The 18,680-nt window shown below is 41.2% G+C and overlaps 2 protein-coding genes across 3 annotated transcripts in view; both read right to left on the bottom strand.

The window, feature by feature from the left end:
* Nucleotides 1–1,662: 1,662 nt before the first annotated feature.
* On the bottom strand, nucleotides 1,663–12,989 carry dusp27 (dual specificity phosphatase 27). Its single transcript, XM_047355896.1, has 6 exons — nucleotides 12,871–12,989; nucleotides 11,391–11,542; nucleotides 10,953–11,071; nucleotides 7,656–7,887; nucleotides 7,155–7,372; nucleotides 1,663–4,966 (listed from the first exon to the last, which is right to left on the bottom strand). Exons 2-6 carry the CDS (start codon nucleotides 11,513–11,515, stop codon nucleotides 2,211–2,213), a joined length of 3,450 nt encoding a protein of 1,149 aa, XP_047211852.1. The 5' UTR covers nucleotides 11,516–11,542; nucleotides 12,871–12,989; the 3' UTR covers nucleotides 1,663–2,210.
* A 2,529-nt stretch (nucleotides 12,990–15,518) lies between these two features.
* LOC124861931 (prolactin receptor-like) overlaps nucleotides 15,519–18,680 on the bottom strand; it is a 58,261-nt gene continuing 55,099 nt past the window's right edge. For both annotated transcript variants that reach the window (XM_047355919.1, XM_047355920.1), the window contains exon 9: nucleotides 15,519–18,667. In XM_047355919.1, coding sequence (XP_047211875.1) covers nucleotides 18,020–18,667 — 648 coding nt within the window. In that variant the 3' untranslated portion in view covers nucleotides 15,519–18,019. The remainder of the gene's footprint in view (nucleotides 18,668–18,680) is intronic.

Genomic DNA, 18,680 nt, shown 5'->3' with positions numbered 1-18,680 from the left:
TTTAAAACAATGTTTTTTACCTTCTTACTCATTTTCTACATTTTCTTCAGTAATTGATTTTTTGATCAGTTCTTTTCTTTCTCTTCTTTTTCTACTGTGCTTCGAGTGTCTCGTTAATGCAAAGTGCTATATACATAAACTTACCTGACCTTACTGCAGAGGTCTGCAACCTTCACAATCCAAAGAGTCATTTTTGCCCTCGGCCCAGCAACATAAACCCGTTTAGAGCCGGGCAGCACAGGGCAGGGCAGCACAGACACACACAGGACAAACACATGCACACCTAAGGGCAATTCAGAGACACCAATTAACCTAACAGTCATGTTTTTGGACTGAGGGAGGAAACCGCAGTACCTGGTGAAAACCCACACATGCACAGTGAGAACATGCAAACCCCATGCAGAAAGACCCCTTGCCAGGAGTCGAACTGAGGAACTTCTTGCTGCAAGGCAACAGTGCTACCAACTGTGCCACAGTACAGCCCACTAATTGGTCATTTTGTTGTAAAAATTTAATGCAATTATTCCATAAAAAACAGAAAACTTGTAAAACCTGCACTTGTTACCATGAAAACAGTTAGTGTTAGCCAAAGTTACGAAGAGCCATTGTTGAAGGTCCAAAGAGCTACTTAGGGCTCCAGAGCCGCAGGTTGCAGACGCCTCATCTAGTCTGTTTTCCTTCATCCCTTTCTCTTGATCATGATCTCCTTCTCCTGATTTGCTTTCTTATAATATTGTCCTCTCTCCCATCATCCTGGGTCTTCTTCTTACTTTTCTCCTCCAAGTTATTTTCCTCTTTAACCTTCACCTGTGTTTTAGTCCTCTTTTCTTCCTCATCTCTCCATCTCTGCTGTAGCACACTCCCCTGCAGCATGTAAACCTCCACAGTATGTACCATTTCATACTCTGAGTACATTTAGAGAAACTAATGTGATTTTACAAACACTTCAACAGCTCTCAGTTGAAACATTAGAAGCACTTCCTCTTGTTGTCCTCTAGATGGCAATATAATATGAGGAAGACAATTGTGCGGTCCTCAGCACTCTTGTTTTTTTACACGAGTCAGTGACTAGTGACTAAATAATCTCTCCTATTTGTCTTTGCCAAAGCACACAAGCTCATGGAAAATGGGCAGAGAGCATCTATGCAATGAGCATCCATTTTCAAGTCCTGCTACAGATTCTCAGGTGGATTTGGATCTGGATCTGGACTTTGACTGGACCACTTTGCTTTGATCTGGACCATTCCATTTTGTCTCTGGCTACATGTTTAGGGTTGTTGCCCTGCTGTAGGATTAAGTCTTTAGACTTCTGCAGCCTCTAACACAGGGGTGCCCAAGTCTGGTCATGGAGACCCACTCTCCTGCACGTTTTAGATGCATCCCTTCTTCACCTTAATTAAATGGTTGAATTCCCTCACCAGCACGTCATTCTGTATTGCAGAGGCGTGGTAACGAATCATCCATCTGATTCAGCAGTGTTGGAGAAAGGATGCATCTAAAGGTTGCAGGATGGTAGCTCTCCAGGAGTGGATGTCCATGTATCTGACAGTGTAAGATGGTCCAATAGGAGCATACACCATCTTAGAACAACTAAACTATGGAAATTCCCTCTTTTTCATTCATATTTGTCTCCCTGCTCAACAAAATAAAAATGCAAGTGACTGTTTGTAAGAACATTTATTAAAATTATTAAATTATAGCAGTAAAAACCAAGGAAAATTTTCCTTTTCATCAGTAGTTTCACCTTATTAGAAGAACATATGCACTTTTGATAACAGTTTTACATTTCACACTGGTGCAAATGAAGAAATAAAATACTAATAATTAATAATTATTGTATTGATAACGTCTGTAAAGATTTTCTCCTAGTTAAAATCTAAATGCATGAAGGGAAGAATAATAGATTTGGAATAATGTTTCCTGTTGTAGACCAGCGTTGCTCCAGACATTCTCAAAGTTATATTTTCTCTTTGTTTTTAAAAGAAAAATTACTGCTCGTATAAGAAAGCAAAACATTAAACAAGTGATGTAATACCCATGTGTGGCACATGGTGACAGATTTTAAACACCAATAAAAAGAAACGCTATCCAGATGCAGAAAAGCAGTCCAAACGACAGAAGAAAGTTTGCATTATCCCAGACTTGGCCTTGGTTGGGATGAGAAACACCAAACAGTTGTGTTTAGCGGCCGCGTTATCAAATTAAAGCTCTCATTCTTGATGTTCTAAGGTTCTAAGCTGGGACTTGGCTTCCTGCTGTGCCCTCCATGCTGCCAGGACTTCATCGTCCTCGGCCTCTGCGGCAGCCCGAGCCCTGATCCTCTGCCTGGTTTGAGCAATGAATGTCTCGATGTCATCCTCGTCATCTTCGTTAGTCTGCTCTCTCCTCCCTCTGATCTCTTCTGTCTCGCTGCTTTCGTACTGTGAATTATGAGTGAATCTCCTTTTGGTTGAAAATCTTTCTGTTCCCTCGTCGCTCTCCTCAAAAGCTCCATAGGATCTTCCTACTCGACTGAAGCTGTGGGATTGCGTGAACCCATTGTGGTAGTAGTCTGCATCTTCAGCTGATGGATCTTCCCGGAACCTTGACTGATATCTGGATGTTACACCGAATGTTTCCTCATCGTCTTCTTCAACAGCATAGGAGCCTCTGTGACTCGAGAAGTCAAATTCAGAAGCAGATGCTTCAAGATCATCGTATGGATCCTGAGATGCATCAGCTTCTGCACCTGAAGACAATTTCTTTGGAGGAGGTCTTACACTTTTTAGCCAGTCATCAATGCTGGTGGTCCTGTCTTTCTCTAAAGCTGGGTTGAGATTAAGGCAGCCGGAAAGGCCATAATTTCTTTTCGGTTTCTCTTTTTTCTTTGTTTCTTCAAGAAACTCCTCCTCTTTTCTCTTTCTGTCCTGCTCCTCGTCTTCATCCTCCTTTGGCTTTTTTTTCTTGTACAGAGTGCTGCGTTTGTTGTCTTCCAGGATCTTTTTCTTTTCATAGGTTTCCATTTTGTCCCTCATTTCAGATTGAATTTCCTTCTCTATGGCATTCAGTTTTCCAAGGTTGACCTGGTCTTGAAAGAGGCTGAAAAGAGGAACGCTGGTAGTGGTGATCTTGTTTTTCCTGGAGCCCAAAGTGGAGCCTAACTCCGAACCCGGAGTTAAGTGTCGCCCACTCAGACCGGAGATGTTGGTCGACCTGTCAGCTGAGAGGACAGATGTTGCTCTGCCATGATCCTTCGAAAGAGTGCTAGAGTAGGAAGGACCACTTAACAAGGACGTTTTGTCGTCTTCCATACCACGGCCTGCAAGCATACTCGGTGCTCCACTGAAGCTGAGCTCAGATCCAGCACGTGACGGAGGAGGCAGGCTCATTTCACTTTGCTTCTGCTTGATTGTTTCAGTCACAACATTGGCAATCCAGTTCTGTATGCTGGCCAGATTGACCATTGGTTCACCGCCAGGCCCTTGTACCGTTGGAACAGGGAGGATTGGCGGCACTCCTTGAACAGCGGACTGAGTGGATCTTATACTTCGAGGCTGTGAAACCGAGGATATGACAGATGATCTACCACTCAGCATGGACATATTGTCATCGTTGGCGACACTCGGTGGTCCAGTGACCCCTGCTCCAGCCCAGAAAGCAGACAGAGGTATTGTACCACCACTGACACAGCTTTCTGTTTCCCACCCGCACATGGACTGACTTTCCTCCAAAGTTTTCTTCGAACGCTCCAGAATCTCCTCGCGTCTTTGCCGTCGTTTGATGGTAGCAGAGTTCTCACCCCGGCTTAGCTCCAGAATCTCCTGTGTGTTTTCCTCACCAAGGCGTTTCTGCTGCCGTAGCTTCCATGCCTGGTATGCTGTCAGATTGACATCCTGGAAGGATGGAGTTTTAGATTCCTCCTCACCATCAGCTACTGAACTTTTGTCTCCATCCTCACGGTCTTTCTTGTTCCAGCCAAACTGGATCCTTTTGACACGCCAACGCTCCAAAGGCGTCATTTTCTCCTTATTCTTCTGGCAAAAGTTGTACATGGAACTTGTGTCAGAGAGGATGCTGTCAATTTCATCATCAATGTTCTTGTTTCCTCCTTCTGTGGCTGTGCTCTCACTACCTTCGTCATCCTCTTTCTTGCGGTAGCGAGCTGCGGCTTGTTCTTCAATCTCTTTTAGACGTTGCTTCCAAAGATCAGAGTAACTTGTGCAGCTGGAGGTGGACATTGCGTCTGAGGATGCTCTCTTGTTTCTGTGCTTTAACCTCTCTTTTACAGCTTGTATGTCCTCACTAGAGATGCTCTCTCCATCGTCATCTTCCTGCTTTGTTTTCTTCGAATGACTGGCAATGACAGAGGCCCTGTCCTCCCCCTCACTGTTGAGTTGGGCCTCCCACCACTCATCACTCTGGTACTTTTCATTTCTGCGCTGCCACTCGCGGATCATGCTGTCCAAACCATCGTCATCATCATCACCTTTATCCTTCCTGTCCATCTGACCTGGCAGGACCATCTCCTGTTGACCTGATTGCTGGGTCTGAATCCCATTCTGGATCAGTCCACTACGGAGTACTGCAGCCGCTGCAGAAGAAGCAATGCTGCTCATCACACTCTCTCCATCCTCCTCCTCCTCCATCATGATGGACTGAGCTTTCACCTCCACCATGTTTTGTTCTTCCTCTTTATCTGTCTCGTCATCGTCGTCTCCTTCTTCTTCACCAAAGATCCGGGCACGGGTACGAGTGTCAATCACAGAGCACTGGCTGAGCGTTTCATCATCGTCGTCACGTTCCTCCATCAGGTTCTCGTTAAACTCCCTCAGCTGCTTCAGGAAGCCTTCGTTGGGGTTGATGGCACGTTTTTTCCGTATGGCAGTCAGAGCTTCCATGATTGTCATATTCTGGAAGATCATCAGGTAGGACGCCACAAGAATGGCAGACCGACTGATGCCCATCATGGAAACAACCAGAACTTTTCCTGCAAAGCAAAAGAAAGTGTTTTTAAGTAAGTCTAGGCTTTTAAGGACAGTGAACCATTTAGTTGTGTGTTTAGTGGCATGTTGATAGAAAAAGAAAAGATGCCTTTGAAATTTAAAGTCTTCAGCTAATTGGGGGCTTATTTTCCCAGGGTGAACCCCATGAATAACTACAGTGGACATTATCATACTTTTTCCAAGAACTGTAATCTGCAGCCTCATAAAATATTCTCAGAAAGCAGCTTATAGACATTAAAGATCAGCTGTTCTGGATCTTTTAGTGCGTCAGTGATGACTGCCGCTCAGGGACACACACGGATAAAACTCTGCTTTCAGTTGAATGTAGTGAAACAAGTGCTTTGTGCTTTATCCTTCAGGGTGAAAACAAGAAGAATGAATAAATAAGAAAATTCTGCAGACCTCAAAACACCCCAGAAAACCCAACAAACCGAACATTTTGATGACTTTATTTAATGACTGAATTCTGGGAATGAGGAAAATTATGGGAAATGTGCAAACAACTCCTATGTCTCATTTTCAAATGAAATAACATTTATTTGATGGGTTCTGTAACATGGTTTCATTTCCATTCTCTCATTTAGAAATGTATGGACATGTACTTAATTGCATAGAAGTTGAAGTAAAGAGAACTGCAGAGAGAGACATTTTGGAACAAGCATAAATAATTGCAAGGGACACATAAAACCACAAATATTATAAAAGCATGTTTCAATGCAAAGTCTTTGGTTGCTTTTAAAAGTATAAATGCTGTCAGAAAAACACAAACTGTTGTTCCGAGTTCAGTTATTGAACTTTATCTTGCTTAACGCAGAGAAACACTCAATTTGTCTTAGTTGAAGCTCCATTAGTTTCAATTCTTATTCATCATCATCAAAAAAATAGTATTAAATAAATCCCTTGAACTTGAACTTGTCCTCATTTTGTCACTTTACGGACACAAAACATGTTTTACTGGTAAAAGTGAAGCAAAGCAGTTTAAATGAATGATTATTAGCCCCCTTTACTCTGACACCTTCAGAAGCAGCTGTTCTGTTTCTCGTTTGTTGGAAAACATCAGAGAACAAACAGCATCGTGAAGACCAAGGACCACAGCAGACAGGTCAGGGACAAATTTGTGGAGAAGTTTAATGCAGGGTTAGGTTCTACAGCAATATCCCAAGCTTTGAACATCTCTGAGCGCTGTTCAATCCTTCATTTGAACCTAGAGAGAGGATGGACCAACTGCAGACCTACCAAGACATGGAGGTCCACCTAAAATGAGAGGCTGGGCAAGGACAGCACTGATCAGAGAAGGAGCCAAGAAACTCATGGTAACTCTGGAGAAGATGCAAAGACCTTGGACCTTTTTGGAAGAGTGGCAATCAGAAGGACACTGTTGAAAGAAAGTCATAAGAAGGCCTGTTTGCAGTTTGCTAAAAGCCATGTAGGAAACACAGCAAACATGTGGAAGAAGGTGCCCTGGTCATAGCAGGACAGATGTGTGGAGGTAAGCTTATACCTACCGTTCCCATGGTGAAACATGGTAGTGGCAGAATCATGCTGTGGAAATACTTTTTTTCATTGGGTACAGGACAGCTGGTCAGAGCGGATGGGAAGATGGATGGAGTTAAATCCAGGACAATCCTGGAAGAGAACATGTTAGAGGCTGCAGAAGACCTGAGACTGGGGTGGAGGTCCACCCTCCAGCAGGACAACCACCATGAACATCCAGCCAGAGATACAATGAGATGGTTTAGATCAAAGTATTGAGCTAGAGCTATTTTGCAAAGCAGAATGGGCAACATTTTTAGCTTCTAGGTGTGCAGAGCTGAAAAACACACACCCCAAAAGGAGCAAGTCTGTGGTTGTAAAGTGACATTTCAAGGCATGTGAAAACTTTCTCAAGGTGCTTTATAAAATAATAAACAAGAAAAAGATTTCAAATAAAAGTAGACTGGTAACTGTGGTGATGATGATGGCACCAAACATCAGCGGAAAGCTAATCTAGACATCTGGGGTTCACTATGTAATCCGAAAGGAAGCAGGTGGGTTATTGTACAGATGTCTTAAGGTAATAAATTCCAAAGTCTGGATGACGGTCAGCGAAAGCACCTAATTTCTATGGTTGACAGACAGAAATTGCACCAAGGGAAAGCGAGGGTTCGACCAGACTAACGGATCAGTTCCTACCTTTGTGAGTGAGCAGAACCTCGTCCAGGAATTCAGCAGTGGGTCGAAAGTGAATCGCGATATCCGCATCAGGGAAGTCGTCCACCTCGATTCCCTTGTACTGGATGTTCATGCCGACGTAGAAGGACTCGTTGGTGTAGACCCCCGTGCCGTGAGCGGTGTTCAGGACGTGTGTGATGCCCATTCTTTTCAGACGGGCCTTGTTGACTGCAATGGATCTGAAATGGAAAACCAAAGCATTCAGACATATTGGATTCTTTTGGGACAGAGGTCAAAAAGTCAAGAAAATTTCCCCTTTCCCAAAATGTAAAACATATTCTAGTGGTATTAGATTAAAAGTAGGGGAACTCTCCAAAAAACCTTCTTAAATACAATTATTTCCTCCACACAACAATGTATGTCCTAGACCAGGAAATCATAAACTATATTTGTTCAATCTTACATCAAAAAAATAAATAAATTCTCATTCATTTCGTTCTTTCTCCAATTCTGGCTACTCACTTCTCAGCGATGTAGATGTTGGGCCACACCTCGTCCACGGGGTTGATGGGAGCTTCCAGGCGGTCCTGGATCATGGCCCTCTGGATGTCCAGCACACAGGGGGTGTTGTAGGGGCTGCGGTCATCAATGATGTCCCGTACTCGGTTGTAGAGGTCCTCCACCATCAGCTGCTCGGCGGACTCCAGCATAGACTCTGGGATGGACTCGGTCCGGATGGCTCGAGGTGGCAGCTCTGAGGATGAAGATGATAATTACCTTACAACAATCATGGAGTGTTGAGGAGTTGATTCTTTTGGCTAAGCTGCCTTTTACTGAAAACCTAAGCATGAGACAAACATTTAGCTCATAAAACCTGGAGCTGTGAGTGAAAAATGAGGTTGGAGCAATGATTGATCAACAGCAGAACCGCTTTTAGGAGCAATAAATTTGGTCCACTCTTCTCTTCAACGTTGCTTCCGTATATTTAGGTTTACCAACATTGTTTCTGCAAAGTGCTATGAAGGTCCGATCACTGAACTTTAATCAGGTTGGGGCCTGGGCTTTGACTAGGCCACTGCAACACGTTCATTCTTTTTTGTGTGTATGTAAGATCATTATCCAGCTGATGACCCAGTTTGGACAAAGCTTCAGCCTCACATCTGATTGTAGAGTATTTTGATATACAGAGGAGTTGATGGTTGACTTAGTGACTACAAGCTACCGTCAGCCCAAATCATCACACTGCCACCACCATGCTGGCAGAAGGGAGTTTGGTTTTCTCCAAACATGGAGCTGTAATTCTTCACTTCACTTCACTCAGACACCGATTAGCAGATCGGTGAGCAACTTGCGGTTCACCAACATCAAGAAGAGGCATTAGCAAGCTGAAGTCAAACCCACAACCTTCTTGTTGCAAGAAGACTACTCCTCCCACTGAGCCACCTGTGCAGTTCAGTCTTACTCGAACTGTTCTGTAATAAACTTTGACCTTCATTTGCTAACTTATGGCAGCAAAGTCTGAAATAGAGCCCTGTAACTGCAAGGCGGGGTCAGCCCATGATATCACACTGCCACCACCATGCTTAACAGCTGGTAAGAGGTGCGAATTGGCTTTGTTGTTCAAGGTTAATCCACCCTTTCACTAATCCACGCCATCCACAATTTACCATTTTGTCCCTTCCCACTTAGATTTTGTACCTGAAAACAATCATAAGCTGTTATTAAACTGAGTGGGATTTTATTTGTCTGTATTTTTTGGACTATTGCAATAAAATTACATAAAACTACTCAGATTTCATCATTTGAATCATTTGTATCCTCTTTATTCCAGGCAGTGCTGCTATAGGACCTACTTGTTTGCTACTTCCAATATGATATCAGCAGCTGGAGTGTTTCTGAATCAACTAGTTTAAAGTTTAGCTAAATTGCTTCTTTTCAGTCTAAGATAATCACACACGTAAGGACGTGTCCAAGCTTCTTGGGGACATGTCTGACCTGCTTGTTGTGCTGTTTGCGGCTTCAATCAGACAAAGAACCAGTGGTTTCAGCTAGTGAGTGCAGTACACATTTAAAGGCAACCTGGATTTTTCCTCCCATCAGAGGATTATTTTTCATCTGTTACCAGCAGACGAGTGTGGATGAAGAAGAATCTCATTTTAAAGCACCCAGGATGGATGAAAATCCTGACCCCACCAGGCCAGCAGAGAAGAAGCTTCATCGCCCCAATCAAAGGCACTGATATGACAATATTATCCCTTTTATTATGCAAAAGTTCTCAAATGTTTTTTACTCAGATTTGCTCTGCAGGAGACTGTTTGTTTCCATGTAAAAATGTAGATTTCACAAATTTCAGTTGATTAAAACTTTATATTGCTCTCCGTTCCAGTTTATTTTGGTTCTGATATGGTTCTGCAGATTTGTGAAATATGACCAGTTAGAAACCCTGATCAAACCAACATAGATAACCTTCAGTCACAAAATCACATTTACATACAGCAGATTTTTTGTAGAATAAAGAAAACTAATTTTAATAATTGGATGTCAAAGTGGGTATGAAATGCTCCGCAGTGGACAGCATCATTTCCTGCCCCAGAAGAGGTGAAACGACCAGCACCCTGTGTGTTTGGTTTTACCTAAACATGGCACTGGGTTTGATGCCCAAACATCGGTCCAAGAAATCATGAACTTTCTCGTATGTGCTGAAATATTCCTTTATAGAGAAGAGGCTTTCTCCTTCAACACTTTCAAATAAGTTTATTTTTATTATTTATCCCATTTTTATCTGTTTATTCTGTCGTGAACATAAATATCTGACATGCTAACTGAGGCCTGTGGGGTCTGGGATGAATCTCCTGAGTCTTTTTTTTTCTCTAAGTATTTGACACTGACATTGGGGGGAATTTACTGGGACGCCCGCTCCCAAGAAGACTTGCAGCTTTTTTTCCCTGCAGCCATTGCTGATGTCTTTCCATCTTGGCACTGTGTTGGCATACATCTGTATGCTCCAGAGCTGTGAACTGAGAGAACCACTGCTTTTATGGAGGTACTCATAATGATAATGAAGTGTATTCATTTCCTCGCTCTAAATCTAATTGAAGCAATGAGGATGAACTCAGTTTTAGGACGTTTATCTCTTAAAATCCAATTCTAAATAAATTTAGCAGAAGAAATGTAAAACTGATGGTATTAAACCCTCCCTAAAGCACTGAGGATCACATTAAAATGGAAGATTCTCCATTATAATGTAGCAATGGGCTCCGCATGGTTTAACTACTATAATACATGCAGACTGATGGAACATCCAGAGGGAATAAAAGCACTCCAACTGTCATCCCGAAGAACAGCCACACATGTTTCTGTTGCTTCTGAACGCCGCTGCCCTGAAATCAAACATCTGATCATGCAGAAAACATCCTTCTGCCGATGGAACAAGGATCGTCCATTAAGCTGCCACCAAGGACAGACACAGGAACTGATCTTAGAGATGTGCCACTGGGGCTAATTTCATCAATTAGTGTCACTCTGCTCCTCCTGTGAGGAGCATGTCCTCATCTGTCCATCTGTTAACAAGACGAAAGGCTGGAACGTGGATCTGCTGGCAATGAGAAGCTTTCGACCCATTTAGAGATTTTATTAATTTACTTTCTGCATGAGAATGAGGAGGGAGGAAAACTTGCTATCCTCATCAGAAAACCTGCAGAATGAAGAGTCAGAAAGATGAAGATCTGGATTTACTGGTTTTAACCATCACCCACCAAGAAGACCCCAAGGAGGAGGTACAAACTGCTGAAATAGGCTTCCTCTGTACTTCTGTCTCACCTTCGTTGATGATTTTCTTGGCAGCGATGGCCGAAGAGAGATGGATCGGCTCCATGAAGATGCTGGCAGCGTCAGAGCCAGAGATCATGGAAAACCTTGAGTCTGAGGCCATGGAGAAGCTGAATGAAAACAAAGAAGGAAGAAAAGTCCAGGTTAATCTGGGAAATTAATAAAAGGAGACTTTTAAAAATGTTCAGCAAACTGTTAATGTGCTGATTTTGTTAAATTTATGGAGGCAAAAATTAAGTTGGCCTTGAAAACCATCCTCTTGAAAGTTCAACATCTGCTCCACTAGATTTTAAAGTCCTTTTGTTTTTTGGCTTCATAGTTAAAGATTATTAAAGGTGAACAGAATAAATAAAAATGTAATGTCTCTACATCAGTAATGCTAAAAGACAATATTATAAAAGGTGCAGCTACCAGGTTTCTTCCTCATACCTGGGAGACGGGCAACGCAGGTAATGAGCCTGAACTCCTCTGACCTTCTCCTCCTCCTCCTGCTCTTCACCTCCATCAGGTGGCGTCTGATCGCTGCGCTCCTTGTTTTCATTGGCTGACTCCATGGCAACCAGGATCCCTCCTTATCACCACTAATGAAAGGGAAACACACCTGAATGAAGAGGTAAAATGAGCAGAAGCCTGTTTAACTCTACGTTTAATTTCTTGAAACATGAGTCGGATTTTTTGGTGGAAATAGTTTTTAAAGAATCCCTTTTACAAGTTTTATGAGGCGACCTCTGTTCCTCTGAAAACAAATGTTTGTTGTCATTTTCCTTCCTGAAAGTTTGGAGCTAAAATTGTATTGCTTAGTTAATTTACCAATAAATTAACTAAGACATTTAAACCATCAGAAAAAGTTTAACCAAAAAAAAAAAAAAAAAAAACAATAACAAAATCAATACATTCTAGAATAAAATACAACTTAAATTTACTAGGAAATAAAAAAAAGTAATGAAATACAAAAAACACCATTAAATAAATAAATAAATGAGTTAATAAAATATACACACACAAAAAATTTAAAAAGCAAAAACCTTTTATTAAAAATGAAGACTATTTAGATACAATAAAATAAAATTAAGATGCTTAAAACAAATTTAAATAACCGTTTATTAAAGCTGACTACAGCTGCTGTTAATGATTATTATGTTTTTAATCTTTCTTTTAAATAAAATATAAAAAAAATCTAAAGTAATGTACAAATAAAAAGGCTATAAAATAAATACATAAAAATATAATAAAAAAATTAAAATAAACCTTAAATAGTAAATGTTTAAACATAAAAAATAACTGAATAGAATAAAATACCAAATAAACCAACAAAAATAAAAAAATTAAATTCAATAAATAACATAAAAAAATTAAAGAAAATACTAAAGTTAAATAAAAAAAATACCATAAGCAAAATAAAAGGTTTGAGAGGCAGATTCCACCTGCTGTAACTGTTGGTATCTAGCAGCTTTATTCTGTTTTTATCTGTCTTCCAACTAAAATATTGAAGCCAATAAAAGACTGAAATGTTCTTCTTCACTTTAAGGCCTTCCTGGTTAAAGTTCTGGCCGTATCTGAACCAACCCGAAGCTGTAACCTGTTTATCCTCTTTAATAGAAATGATTTTTGTCAGAACTCCCTCTCAGACGTTCCTTGTTGACGTGTAAACTCCACCGAGCTGAGGTTATTAAACCAAACGTGATGTGGAGTGTGTGTTTGTCCTTCCAGCAGATCTATTTTAAGCCAGTGACAGCTGCCTCGGCCTGCTGGCCTCTCAGCAGCAGTAGAAACCTCTGAGGTTCAAAATCAGAGCAGCAGATCTCAGATCAGACACACAGAAAACTGTAAAACATGAGAAAGTGAACAGCAACCTCCCTTCTTACCTCAGTGTGTGTGTGTGTGTGTGTGTCAGTGTGTGTTTTCTCACCTCGGGCTCAATAAAGCTGCTCCTCTGAAGCTGACCGAGGCCCCTCTGACTCTGCTTCCTAAACTTAGACCCTCACCTCCTCCTCCTCCTCCTCCCCTCCTCCAACAGGCCTGCGGACGTTCAGATACCCGACACCACGCCTGCAGGTATCCGAGTAGTTTTACTCCCTGAATGCTTTCCTTTCCTTCTTCCTCTCCTTCACGGTAATCATTTCCTGATTCCTAAATTTTTATTTTATGTTTCTTTCCTTCTTTTGTAAAAAAACAATGTTCTTTCCTTCTTCCTATTTCTTAAGATTTTCATCTGTGCTTCTCTTCAGTTTATTTCTTTCCATTTTTACCCTTTCTTTAAATCTTTTGCAAGTTTCTTGATATCTTTCTTTAATTGTTTCCTTCCCGTTTCCTTAGTTCCCATCCTTTTCCTATCAAAAGCTTTCCTTTCTCCATCACATGATTCCTTTGCTGTGATCTTTTATCCCATTTCTCCTTTTGTCCTCATATTTACATTTCTTGGAGCAGTCTTTCCCATTTTCTTCCCCGTAACCATCGGATTTTCTTGTTTCTTCCATTCTTTCTCTTGGAATGACCACGAACCCCCCAGATATCTCATCCAGGTACCTTGAAGATGCCCTTGCACGACTTTGACAGTTTACCAAAGTCCTGACTTGATACCTGTCTCACATTAATTATTTTTATTTTATTAACTTTAAAATCTAGAAATCGTTTGTAAAATAATCCCTGATGAGTTTCAGTAGTTCCTGATGGATCTGTAGAAAAATTGGTTGGAAAGCCTGAGAAGAGAGAGTGGCTCTAGCAGGAGATCATGTTTTTGTTGCTCACTTTCTTCTCGGTTAAAGAATGTGGTAAAAAAAAAAAAAAAGAGTAAGCAGCAATTTTAGATCTAATTATCTCCAACCTGACCATGAATGAAGTCATGTTTAAGATACTGAAAGATGTGGAGCTTCACCTTGGTCTCCAGAAGCAGATGAGATGCTCTCACTCCGTCAGGAAGAATGGCTCCAAGGCTGCCTAGCCTGTGTGTTTATCTGCAGCCCGCTGACCATCATCAGGACTATTTTTACCCAGACTGCTGCTGATCATAGTGTCAGAGTGTGAGTTCATGGATTCTAACTGAGGCTGAGCTGATAAGAGCTGTGCTTCCAAGGGACAGGGGACAAGTTAGGGCAGTTCATGCATCCTTGATCCTTGAGTGTCCATTTTGATGTTTATGTGTATTTAAGCTATATTTAGCTCTCATCAGTCAGTCATTATTGTAAAAACTTTGTAGAGAAATCAGTGTTTATCACTAAGACACAATTCTCCCAGGCCCCTGAATAGTTTCACAGTTTTATTTGCTCTATTTTCCCTGAACTTTGGTTACGTTGATGCAAAATTCATAAAATCCAAGCAGATTTTAAAGTTAATAGATTTCTGTCTATGTGGCATGTTTTCTTTCAATGACCCTCAATAAAATGGTTTTTTAAACATTATCCATTTACATAAATGCAATTATATAATAGTACATGTATTTGAGTGCACGTGATTGTATTCCTCTGTTTTTCAAATATTAAATTTCTTCAGGTTTTCTAAATTTCTATCCCCTTAAATGTCAGTTTTGGCCATTAATGTCTTGCAAATTTTTTCCATTTGGGATTCTGATCGTTTTTTTTCATGCAAAGTCATTAAAAACCTGTTAAAAGGTTTATGTGTTTTCATCGGATACAGTAAGATTGTTAGATTTACTGATTTATTAGTGGAAAACAGTAAGACGTAAAGATTTTGAAGGGATTTCAATGCAACACCAACCATAAAAGACTTACAGCCATTGTCTTACATCTTACAAAATATTGTTTTAATTATTTAGCAGCAAAAAGCATAAAAAGATGATGCTTCAGATGAGTCACATGATGTCATCACGGCTCTATTAAACCAGTTTTCCTAATTGATAAGATCATCCAGAGTTTTTCTTATCATTCTGCTTCTGCAACAACTGTTTGCTGCTCCTCACCTAGGGTTGGAAATCAATTCAGTCAAAATGTGGAGCTCAATCTGCAATAACCGTTAACAAAATGAACCCAAAACAGAAGATTTTGCACGAGTAATGGGATGCGGATGAAAGGAGGAAGAACACTTGCCTCTCCTTGGAGCTCCACAACTCAGCCAGACCTCAAGGTTTAAATGACACACAGAAAGTAGGACTTTACCTAACTGGATCAGCATTTTAATAACTATTATGGTTTTTACAGATTTATAATTTAAGTTTTAGGATTTAATGTTTTTAATTTATGACCCTCCCCCATTGTAAATCTTTTTAAAACTGGAAGCTCTCTTTAAACTGTAATATCTTTAACTAAGAACACTCTAACCTCATTAAAAGTCACTCGTGTTTTCACCAGAGGGTTCTATCAGTAGTGAATCAACAATTTTCATGGTATGAGTAATAGTTTCCACGCAGGAACGTCCTCCTCTGCACTCCCCAGAAAAGGTTGGAGTAACCATGGTAACCGCCAGACTCATCTTTCTGTCGTCAAATAAGTTCCTACAGCTTAACTAACTCATTCAGCTATTAAAAGTTCGATTTTTGTGTAGTTGTATGATTTTTACCCTTCCCAGAATCCCCTTTGTGTTGCAAATAAAGGCACGACGATGTGAATATGAACAGACTTTATTTACTCTGATGGTAAAGCGCGTTGAGCTGATGACACATAACAACACAACTCTACAGAGGGTGAAAGGAGGTGAACAGAAACCCTGAAAACAGACGTTCATCTCACACACAGCAGATTAACGCTTCCAGGTCCATTATAACACTGAAATAAATGTCGGACGCACATTATTTAAACTCAGTCTTTGAGAGGACTCAGGGAAAGTTCATCTAAAGTTTAGTCGTCTTCACAGATACCCTCAATTTATTTAAACCAGGTTAAGAAGATTGTCTTAACTTTTTTTTATTTATAAGGTTACAAAGTCACTACTTTTGTATAGGCACCAAAAGTCGCCGTTCCACTTACAATCAGTAACTTTGAACAATTTAACAAAATCAAAAATAAATTCAGGAGCTTTTCTACCTTGTATTACATCAAACCCAAAGTTCATTTAGTTGGAGCTCTGTTTCAGTAGCAAACAAAAAGGAGAAGTTCACCGACACTGAGCGAGCTGCTTTCCTGAAACTGCAGATGTTCACCCATCAGACGCTCACAGAGGTGTAGAAGAGAGAAACACCGCTCTGAGAGACAAAAGGCACAAAGAGATGACGGCGACTACGAGACTGCAGAGACAAAACATCGCTGTGGACTGTGGAGTTCCCAACATCAGGCAGGAGGAAGGGGCTTCCACTGATCCTTCACATGGTTCACATCAAACACTAAAGGGTCACAGGATCATCTACAACGCTGCGCTTCCAGTTTTTAACCAACTGGAGGAATGTCAGTGGCTCTGCTTTGGTGCATGGAGGAACCTGTGGCACGATTTTCTACAAATAGGAAAAATCCAAAAACACTGCTGTTCTGAACTGACAGAGAGAGAGTCATCATCAAGCTGTGGTCCGATTGTTCTGATAAACCGGGTCAGGACTTCAGCACAGTGACTGGACAAACAAATCTGTAATGGTTGGATCGTGGTGACAACATCCTAAAATAAGATCTACAAGTATGGAGTGTGGCTTTTAAATGACAGCCTTACTGTATGTTTTAGTGTTACAAAACCCAGATTTAACTTTCCTTTATGGTTCTCCTAAATATTAAGGTTTACCATAAATGTATGGCACTTATTTCAATAGTGGACTCGATTTACACATAAAATCTTCTAGATAAGGAAGGAAGGAAGGAAGGCAGGAAGGAAAGAAGGATTGAAGGCAGGAATAGAGGAAAGTGGGAAGTATATGAGGAAGGATTGACATGAAGGAAGGAAGGACAATGTTTAAACAATGGAATAGGGAATCATCTCTGAAAATACAATTTTCCATAAATATTCTCACTTTTGCCAAACTTATCAAAAACTAGAAAACACTAAAATGCAGTTCCTGACTTTTCCAGACTGTAGGAACCCTGTACTAAACACAACCAAGTAAAAAGATGAAGGCGACCCGACCCCCAGCACCAATGGCCAGCAGAAGCAGCAGCTGAAACACATTCCTCCTACTTCCTGTCAGACCTTCTGGTTTATGATTCAGTTTGTCTTCAAGGTGTCAGAAAAAGACAAAACTCTACCTGAGATCGGTCATTTAGCTTTTCCACAATATACAAAATCTGTTTTGCTAACAGTGTCACACAGAACGGCAGTGATTTATTAGAAAAATATATTTGTGCTATGTTTAAAGAGGCAGCTAGCTTTGCATTGCATTGGAACAAACCTTTTTATATTTGCAGGAACATAAAGAGACATATAGACGTTTGACCAAAACCACAAATAATTCATCTTGCTTACATATTTCTGGATTTAATTGCTGATTTTTTGTGTTTGTTATAAAATCTGCTGGTATTAAAAATGTTTTGAGGACATATCAGCACCGATGATAATAAGACAAACGAATCTCAAGGTCCACTTAGACTCCCTTCATGTTCCGGATAATTACCTATTCGCATCCCAGCACGTGGATAATTAAGGAGTGAGTGCACATTGAGAGTGAAGTGGAAATAAAATGCGTTTTCATTGGGTTTTATTGGCGTGAACCTTACGTGAATCTCCTGGAAGAGGAGTTAAAACCAGCAGGGTTTGGATGTGGAAAACCTGAATCCTCTTCATCAAACGCCACCACACCTTCCTGTTTCCTGAGAGAGACAACCCTGAATAGCCTGGCCTATTTAAAAATGCAAGTTTCATGGACTACATTACCCATAATTCACAACCAAACTAATCAGGAAGTCCAGCTTCTTCTGGGCGGAGTGCCTATTGGGATTTTTGCTCCTAAAAAATGTGGATTTTACAAACTTGCTGAGACCAAAACCAGAAGCAGTCATTTTATAAACTTATTGTAAGATTAATCAGTCATAGTGTGATTCACATCCACAGGAAACATGGCTGCCAACAGGTTCCAAAGCAGGGTTGACGTTTTTGTGAGCTAAAAGGTCTTTTTGTGAGTCGTGGAGAGGGCGGGAACAGAACGGATCCGGAGCAGAAGTCCAGGTTGGATCAGAGAGGTCTCCCGTCCTTTAGCTCGTATCCTCCGCCCCGATGGGCAGCAGCGGGTCGGCGGCTTCACTCCTCTCGTTCTCGTCCTTCATTATTGTCTTCCTTGCCTGGTACTCTGTGAGCCTCCTTCTCTTCTTCTCCTCCTCCTCCTCTTTCTTAGCTGCGTCCACACCTGGGAAAAACTCCTGGCAGTACACTGAGGGCAAACATGGTACCAGGTGGACTTCGCCACTGTCCCTCATGAGCTGGACACAGGTGTAGAAATCCTGGACCTGTTGGTTGGCTGGATTTGGAGTTGAGACAGTGGTGTTTGGAAGGCCGGGATGCTCCATCATGCTGTAGTCAGTTTCTGAAACAGACACCATCTCGGGCCTTTGCCCCGGAGTCAGAGTGTCCTGCAGCGAAGAGAAAGCCTCAGGAGGCGAGGTGCAGTAGGAGGGCACGCTCCGGAAATACGACGATGGGTTCTGGATGGGAAACTGATTCTGGATGGTGACTGGCGTCCCTTTATCTCTGTCCAGGACATTAGCCAGAATGCTGAAGTCCTTGGGCGTGCTCAGATAGATCCCATCAGCACTGACCTGGTCCCAGAACTCCACAGAGTACCTCGGAGGTCTGTAGCCGTGGAAGTTACTGAAGTGACGATTTATTTCTTCAAAATTCCCCTTCTGAGGATGAAAA

The sequence above is a fragment of the Girardinichthys multiradiatus genome, chromosome 24 (assembly GCF_021462225.1).
Source record: "Girardinichthys multiradiatus isolate DD_20200921_A chromosome 24, DD_fGirMul_XY1, whole genome shotgun sequence".
Lineage (NCBI taxonomy): Eukaryota > Metazoa > Chordata > Actinopteri > Cyprinodontiformes > Goodeidae > Girardinichthys > Girardinichthys multiradiatus.
Note: the sequence above shows the minus strand (reverse complement) of the source record. Positions and strands in the feature narration are given on the sequence as shown.

What these genes read in the sequence shown, in the direction of transcription:
- dusp27 (XM_047355896.1), bottom strand. Translation starts at nt 11,515, where the DNA reads ATGGAGTCAGCCAATGAAAACAAGGAGCGCAGCGATCAGACGCCACCT. An exon ending in CAAGAAAATCATCAACGAAG is followed by an intron (nt 7,888 to 10,952) that starts GTGAGACAGAAG and finishes CTTCATCCTCAG; the next exon opens with AGCTGCCACCTCGAGCCATC. An exon ending in GGTTCTGCTCACTCACAAAG is followed by an intron (nt 4,967 to 7,154) that starts GTAGGAACTGAT and finishes TTTGCTTTGCAG; the next exon opens with GAAAAGTTCTGGTTGTTTCC.